This window comes from Myotis davidii, unplaced genomic scaffold (assembly GCF_000327345.1).
Source record: "Myotis davidii unplaced genomic scaffold, ASM32734v1 scaffold64, whole genome shotgun sequence".
In the NCBI taxonomy this organism is placed as follows: domain Eukaryota; kingdom Metazoa; phylum Chordata; class Mammalia; order Chiroptera; family Vespertilionidae; genus Myotis; species Myotis davidii.
Genome location: NW_006296226.1, coordinates 4,549,995 through 4,558,516, shown reverse-complemented (window position 1 = coordinate 4,558,516; position 8,522 = coordinate 4,549,995). Strand labels below are relative to the sequence as shown.

Sequence of the window (8,522 nt, the reverse complement as noted above, 5' to 3'; positions counted from 1 at the left end):
ATTTTAACTTCCAAGAGCTCTAATTATCCAATTTTTCCTTTTCCACAGCATCCTGTTCTTGTTTAGAAGACTTTATACCCCCTTGAACTCTCAGTGAACACTAATTAAAGAATTTCTTCCAAACTAGTTTTTTCATGTAATTCACACACTTGGTTCACCATGTGTTCTATTTATATGTCCATGATGTCCATCCACATGTCTGATCCGGCCCACCCAGGATAAAGGAAACCTGTACCACATGCAAATAGGCAATAATCAATTGATTTTTTTGATAATAATTATAACCAAAAAAGTACCTAAGTGCACAAAAAGGGAGCCAGCTTACCTTCATGGAGTCAGAATATAAAATATATTCCCTGAGCACAGGCAGAAAGTCTTCTGTCATGTCATCTGTCAGCTCTTCCAAGGCTGTGGAGCAGTTGCCGATGCACGCTGACACGCCCTCCAGGGGTTCAGCCAGCTCCCCCTCTAGCGCGCTCCACGTGGAGTACACGGGCCCATATTCTCTGAGCTCTACAAGGTACTCTAAAGCGGGAAGAGGAACCAATAAGCTTGGCTGGGCAGCAGTCACTGGTATTACGGACTCAGTCACCAAGATGTGTTCACTCACCTGATCATGCTCCTCTTTGAACACAACATTGCTTATAATAATTTTTTAATTTCTAAAAGCTGATGCTACAATCAGCTCCACCCCATAATGAGAATGCCATGCTTCTGGGTAATGAGGACCACACTGCCTTCTGGGGGGGTAAATGGTAGAAACTACATCCATCAAACACCTAAAAAAATAACCACTCTCCTACCCACACAGTGAAGCACTATTTTAACAGTGGTGGCAGAGTTTCCTATAGGTTTAGGGGATGTGTGGGGGTATTTTTTTAAATCAGTCACAATGGAAAAATGGAATTTTAGGAAACATTTGATACAGAAGATGTGGTCTTACATAGGCAGACTCAGTCTTTCACTCAGGGATTATCCCACCCTCTGGTCCTTAGATGTGGACGGAACCTACAGCTAACTCCCAAACCTGCAGGCCCCACATGATGCCATCAGTGTGTAAAGGAGAATTAAATCACAGAAACCAAGAAAAAATGTTATTTCCCCTCACAAAGAAAATACGGCTCATCACTGTCACCAGGATTCTTGCCATGACAATAAAACGTCGCTGCCATTTTTTTTTTTTTTTTTAGCAACCAATGGGTGGCGACTATTGGAGAATCCTTTCCAATGTGCTTCATATCACTGCCAGCATGTTCATTAATACTGTTCAGGTATGTTTGGCTCACATGTGTGTAAGAAGGCAAAAGGCCCCAACATTCTGGGATTCAGAAAAGCAAGTGGCCACGAGAGGGGTGGGGAGGAAGTGGAAGAACAGCCAGGATGAATAAAAAAAGGCCTCACAACTCCCCAGGCCAGGGAGAGCGGGTTTGAAATGCAGCAGGGCTCGTTAGGATCATAACTTCGGCAAACACAGGTCACCACACTGTTGTCCTTTTTTTTTATTTCAAAGAGGAAGGGAGAGGGAGAGATAGAAACATCAACGATGAAGAGAATCGTTGATTGGCTGCCTCTTGCATGCCCTATATTGGGGATCAAGCCTGCAACCCAGGCATGTGGCTTGACTGGGAAGTGAACCGTGACCTCCTGGTTCACAAATTGATGCTCAACCACTGAGCCATGCCAGCCAGGTCTTTTGTCCTTTTGAACCACGTTTCTGCCAGAAAAGATACCCGAGTTTGTTTTTAAACCATCACTCTTATTACTGAAGGGAGGCTGAGTCAGTATCTCCACTTCTAAAGCTAAAGTTGAGAGGGGGAAGTGGGAGAGCCTCGATGCTCAGAGGTGGTTGTTTGCCCCGGGGAACGCCAGCACTAGGCTGAAACGCCAGGCACAGGAGGAAGCCCAAGGTTATACTCTGCTCACAACTCCCTCCTCCCTTCCTTGTATTTACTTAGTTTTATAAGCAGAACGTGGCCTCGTTCCATCATTCCTGTGCTTCCGCATTTGATTCCACTTCGCACACGACTGACATTTCTGCAAATGTGCTCCCTGGGCACAATCAAACTCACGACAAAGAGCTCACCTATTTCTTCTTTGATGATCCGCTGGGCTATCCGATCTATGGTTCCCAGTTTGAGTGCAAAAGTGTCCAAGTATTCGCCGATGGCTGCAAACTCCAGAGGCCGACTCCTCAGCTTGTAGCCTCCGGCGACATGCTTGACTGACTCGCCCACTCTGGTCAGCAGCGCCATCCCTTGCTTCTTGTAGGCATTCAGGTCCTAAGGATGACAGATGAACAAACAAACTCGAAGGGCTCAATCGCTCACACGGCCAGGACTCAGTCACCAACTCCATCAGACAGTTGCTCTTGGAAACGGGAAGACTCAGAAAATAAGGAGCTGAGTTAGAGGACCTAACCACATACACAAAGGTGCCCTCTCCTTGCCATCACGTCCACCAAGCTCATGGCCTGCCTTTCTAATCAGGTTCACTTACCTGAGCATGCTCTCCTTTAAACAACACTGTGTTTCCAACATCATTTTTAAAAAACTTTTACCAAAAACAAAAAGTCCCTTCCTCCCTTGCAAAATACCCTAAGTTGTCTTTAGAACCAAAATTCAAGGACTGAAATTCATTCCATTCATTTATTTATATCTCAACCAAAGCCAAATAAGTAGCGAGTAAAGGGTGGGAAGTCTGACATGGGGACAGAAAAGCCAGGGCTAGAAAACTCAGGGCAAGGGCAGCTGCTGTAACAAAACATTGCATGTTGGGCTTCTTGGTCAAGGCATACATGGGAAATACAGTGAGCAACATAGCCAGTGTATCTCAGTTTAAAAACCACATTAGTCTGCCAGGTAAAACAAGCTTCTTCCTATCGCTAAACTCTAAGAGGAGCTGGCAGTGTCTTAGGTTGTTCTATGTCCCTAACTTGAACGGTGCCTGTTCAAGAAGATAGAAGATGCAGGTGCCTGTTCCTTCTGTCCATTCTCAGTACAAACAGAATGTTAATTCCTAGTCCTAGAAAGTCATGTCCACAGGGAGATAAGGGACCACTGCTTTCTGGTGACCCTGTCTGATGTAGGGATAGGGCAGACAACAGGGAATCACAGTGAACACAGCTGTCCCATTTGACACACAATCGGAGCTTGGATCTCCGTGGCTGGAGTGTAGACTCCTCCTGATTTCACTTCCTTTTCCTTCTTCATGCAGTCAGGGCCTTCACTTTTGCTCTTGATTCCACCCTTTCTTATCCACCCCACCCCAACTACCCTTCCCCTCCCCTGTCTGTATTTTCAACTTCTATTCCTTCAGCATGTAAACTATACCCAAGGCTTGCCCATCTTAAAAACAGCAGAAACCACCCCCAGCCCCCATCCTCTACTTCTTTCCTTGTTTTCGAAGTCTGGCTGCCTGAGAGAATGTTCTAAAGAATCCATTTCCTGTTCTAACTTTAGACGTTCTAGACCCCCCAAAAATACCCTCATAAGCACCAGGCTTTCACAAGACCATCCGGAAGCCCTGGAGTTCTCAGCTTTGCTTCAAAGACAGTGTTTTTTGGTGTAAGGCTAGGTCCAAAAGGGCTCCTTGAACTGCATGCACTCTAGTTCGAGTAGAGCTTTGAAAGGGCAACGCCAGCTATCCAGGTTCGTTAACATGCTGAACAGTTATGTATAGTACCTCTCTGACTGTTGCACCCATTCTGCCAACGGTGAAAACACAGATTTGAACATAGTTGATACTGAGTGTCCCCTACCACTCCCAACATTCCTGGCTGCTGCTTCAAGGCGCTCCTGGTTTGGGATAAGATCATGTCATCACAAGGAGAAGGATGCTTCTACATTCCCTGTGGCAGAACGTGCAGGTGGGTAATTTAAGAACAGGACTAAGTTTTTGCTGATGTGTTAAAAGAAAAGGTGGGGTGCTGGAGAGATGAAAGGATGGGAATATGGGGAGTTGTTCTTTAATGGATACAGTGTTTCAGTTCTGCAAGATGAAGAAGTTCTGTCCAACAACGTGAATATACTTAACATTAATGAGCTATACATTTTCAAGTGGTTAAGAGAGTCAATTTTATGTTATATGTATTTTACCATAATTAAAAAGAAAACATTGGGCCCTGACTGGTTTGGCTCAGTGGATAGAGCGTCGCCCTGGGGACTGAAGGGTCCCAGGTTTGATTCCGGTCAGGGGCATGTACCTTGGTTGCGGGCACATCCCCAGTAGGAGGTGTGCAGGAGGCAGCTGATTGATGTTTCTCTCTCATCAATGTTTCTAACTCTCTATTCCTCTCCCTTCCTCTCTGTGAAAAATCAATAAAATAAATTTAAAAAAAAAAAGAAAACACTGGGTCATTTAGTGCATGTAGTTCAATAAGTAACACTGATTAGGGCTAGACTTTGTTCTGCTTAAACAAACCAACTCCTCTGACTCACTCATATGAATTTGGATTTTGATTAAGACATTGAAGAACTATTTTTAAAAAATCATTGCATACTGCCTGGCCCACAGATAAATGAGACACACACACACACACACACACACACACACACACACACACACACCTACCTTTCTATTTATTCTTCACACAGACACCCCATCACCAGGGCCCAAGTTCCCCCCCCCACCACCCTTTTACCTCTCTGTGTAATTAAAATGAATAAGCTTGAGGGCCTGCCTGGCCAGTGGACCTATAATTTGAGTGAATCAGTGAGTTGTACCTTGCAGAACAGGATGGATTTTACTTTATATAAGCTGAAAGAACTATATCTGGGGATCAGTTCACCAAAAAATACTTATTTAAAAAATAACACAAGTTTGACCTGTTGGGGAAAAGGCCTCCCGGAAAAAGAGGAGATGAATGGGAATGTCATTGATGAGGCTAAAAGCCAACTGAGGTTTAAAAACAACAACAACCTCAAACACTAAAGGACTTTGACATGTGATTTCCATTGTCTGGAATGACACCATCTTCTAAAGACTTTAATGTCAACTCATGTTATCTGTAAATATTTCTCAATTTTGCCATTTCAAAAAAGAACACTGGGAAGTACCTGGCCCTCAATACATTTGCACCATAGGAAAAATTACCTGTGTCCTGAATATGGGAATATGATACATGAAACTAAAAGGAAGGAGCTGGAAGGAAGCTGGCACGAGGTCGCATTCCTACAGACAATTAGAGGAGGGCGCCGCAGGTCTGCTGGCCGGGCCTGCCAACAGGGAAGTGCAGAGGGAAGTCGAGTTGAATTTGAATACACAGAATCTGGCAACTGGGGAGAATCCAACTAGTTCTCTGGCCACGGCTGGGAAATGCCCACCTGATTAGAAACTTGGCTGTGGGCAAGTCATGCTGAACTCCTCTTGGTCAGGCAGTTGTTACAGAGGAAAAATGTGACCTGAGGGGCCACAAAGACCCAATTTCAAGTCCTAGTGATGCCACTTGAATTGTACAAACTCCCCGAACTGGTTTCCTCCTCTGTGAAATGGGGTACAAGGAAACACGCACAGGGCCCTTGTGAAGAACATCGTTGCCAAATACGCATAAGTGCTCTGAGTCTTGCATACCATTCTGGCTCTTGGTCAGAATGGCCTCACCCAGTCATGTGCCAAGAAGTATTTAAATAAATAGGAAGTGTTTAAAGAAACATTTCTCCCTGCTTATGGCAAGTGAAAATATTCTAACTTCCTCTGCTGATGCAAGGGACTGTTTCTCCTTAATTCTATCACAGTAACCATGCTGATGCAAAGGGCACCAAAAACACAGGGTATTCAATGACACCCACAACAGTGGGCCATTCATGAAGGTGGCTTGTGAGAGATGGAAACAACTTTTAAGAAAGGGCTGGAGAAAGCTGTTTTGGGGGAAGGAATATGAAAAAAATCTGTCCTTACCTTAGCAGTAAGAAAAACATTAAAGTGTTCATTGAAAGAAAGCACAGGATGATCCGTAATTCTTTTTAGGAATTTATCCAAAGCTTTCCTTCTGGTCTCCACAAACTCTTCCGAAAAACGATCCACAACACCTTTCACCACAAACTTTTCGGGAAGCGGCTATGAAGACAGGAAGAAAAATGTTCACAGCAACTGATAAAATTGTGCAAGTAAAAACCACCAGGCTAGCAAATCATTCCTATGACCCATCTGCCCAAGAACAGCATTTCTTAACTGCTCGGATCTTTAAGAAGATAGTCATCAATACAAACATTTTTTTTTAAATATAGAGAGAATAAATCAAAACTACCTGGTCAGTTTTTAAATGCAAGAAATAAAACACTAGAGCATAGTTCCTGGATTACAGAAAACAGCCAGTCAGCGTTTATCCAGTAAATCCAATAGTCACATTGGATTTACCTTCACATTGCTTGAGGCACAGATGATAAAATGAGAAAGTTAGAACAAGATAAAATAGTCTAAGGAAAGATGGCAGATAACAACAACCACACAGAAATATATTTAAATATAATAAGATTCTACTCCTAGCTCAAGAGATAAAAGAATTTGGTGGATAGAGAAAGAAGTACATGTTATTTAAAAAATACCTCTCCTTCTCCCCCTTTTTGTTTAGGTTTATACTAAAAGGTTCTTTAAAATGTAACTTCCTTTATTTCCCTTACACAAACAAATTTCTTTATCACATTTTCTTTAAGCCAATATTGTGGATAATTTCAAACTACCTGGCCACTGTAGGATCTCTGAGCTTTAACCTATTTCGGTAGTAGTTTGATCAAATTAAAAGGCCTTCCTCATTACTGCCACCACAGGGAGAGAGAGTATTTGCTAACGCACAATTTGAAATGTACTAGTTATGAAATATTAAAAGAGTATTTACATAAAAAAAGTGATCTGGTCAATATTTCTCCAAACAAGATAAACAAATGGCCCAATAAGCACATGAAAAGATGCTCAACATCATTCGTCATTAGAGAAATACAAACCAAAACCACAATGAGATACGCTCTCATACCCACTAGGATGTGTGTTTGCGAGGGTGTGAAAAAACTGGAACCAGTATTTAAATCCACAACTTGTTCAAACTCCATCATATGGCCAAAGAGATGTAAAGAGATGTTTTCTTTTAAGGTATTAACCCTCGAGAACAACAACAACAAAAACCCACCCCAAAACAAAAAACAAGAACAGAAATAAGATACAGCAACAAGGACTTAGCCATCCCAAAGAAGGGGAATACTAAGACGCTCAAGTGGAGCAGGAAAGACAAGAAGCAACCCAGATTGATAACACGAAACCTTAGAAAGACTTAGGAACTGGCAACACCAGCACCCCTGGAAATGAATACTTGGAAAAGCTTTGCAGAGTCACTATGTTTCAGTTCTAAGGAGTAAAGACTCCGGCGCCGTGCCCCATGGGATCCTCTTTCACCTCTGCCAAAGTGTTTGACTTTGGTGAAGTTCTATAATCTCTTGGTACCTCAGTTTTTTCTTCTGTAAAAAATGGAAAACAATAGTACCAACCTCATGAAGATTAAATTAGCTATGAGGTTGACTGTGCTTCCCACAGCTCCTGCCACTGAGCAGACACTTGATAGAAGTTTGTGTGGTTTTGGCTGTAGGAGTGGCCGCAACTTCAGGGGACTACTGTTCAGGTAAACCTTGAGACGGTAGGAGTGTTTGGAGAAGAGGCAAAGAATTGAGGGATTTCTTTTTAACAGAGAAGGAGTTTTCGAGGGCACAGTGGGAAGGGTTAGTAATAAAGAAGAGCTCTTAGGGGAGAAGAGTCAGGAATAAAATGACAGAGCCGCACGGGGATAACATGTCCAAGTCAGATGTCCACACTGGGGTAGAACATTAGAAATGCATGACCAGCTCAGAGGCCACCCAGCCGGATGTTCCGGAAGCAGAGAAGCTGCCTTAGCAGGGTGTGGTTGTCCTTTAGGATAATTCCTCTGCTCTGCTCTATTCTTCTCTCATTCCCTTCGACAGCCATCCTCCTGAAACCCTACACTCAATCGCCAACGTTTCATGCTAAGCAGATTACCATCTCTCTGAAGGAGGAACCAGGTCTAAGGACAGCACATGGAAATTCCCTAACCATTTTGCTTCCTCCACAGAAACCCATCTACTGGGCACCACCCTCACCTCCATTCCTCAGGTCCCTGTGGAGAACATGCTCCTCCTCATCCAGCTCTACTCCCTGAGTCTACAACAATATATCTAGACCCAGCCGGTGTTGCTCAGTGGTTGAGCGTCAACCTATGAACCAGGAGGTCATGGTTCGATTCCCTGTCAGGGCACATGTCTGGATTGTAGGCTCGATCCCCAGTGTGGGGCGTAGAGGAGGCAGCCGATCAATGATTCTCTCTCATCATTGATGTTTCTATCTCTCTCCCTCTCCCTTCTTCTCTGAAATCAATTAATATATATATATATATATTAAAAAAACAACAACAACAAAAACAAATATATATATATATAGTTCTTTTCTACCTGAAAAAAATAAGTGTTTTGACCTTATATCCTCTCTACTCCCCTCCTGTCTCATTCAACCTTTTAAAAAATAAT

General features: G+C 43.1%; 1 protein-coding gene across 1 annotated transcript in view; it reads right to left on the bottom strand.

The window, feature by feature from the left end:
* Positions 1-8,522, bottom strand: part of SNX30 (sorting nexin family member 30) — a 110,309-nt gene that overhangs the window by 27,589 nt on the left and 74,198 nt on the right. The window contains exons 6-8 of the mRNA XM_006771232.2: positions 5,896-6,054; positions 2,084-2,279; positions 326-525 (exon numbers count right to left, since the gene is read on the bottom strand). Of these exons, the coding sequence (XP_006771295.1) occupies positions 326-525; positions 2,084-2,279; positions 5,896-6,054 (555 nt within the window). The remainder of the gene's footprint in view (positions 1-325; positions 526-2,083; positions 2,280-5,895; positions 6,055-8,522) is intronic.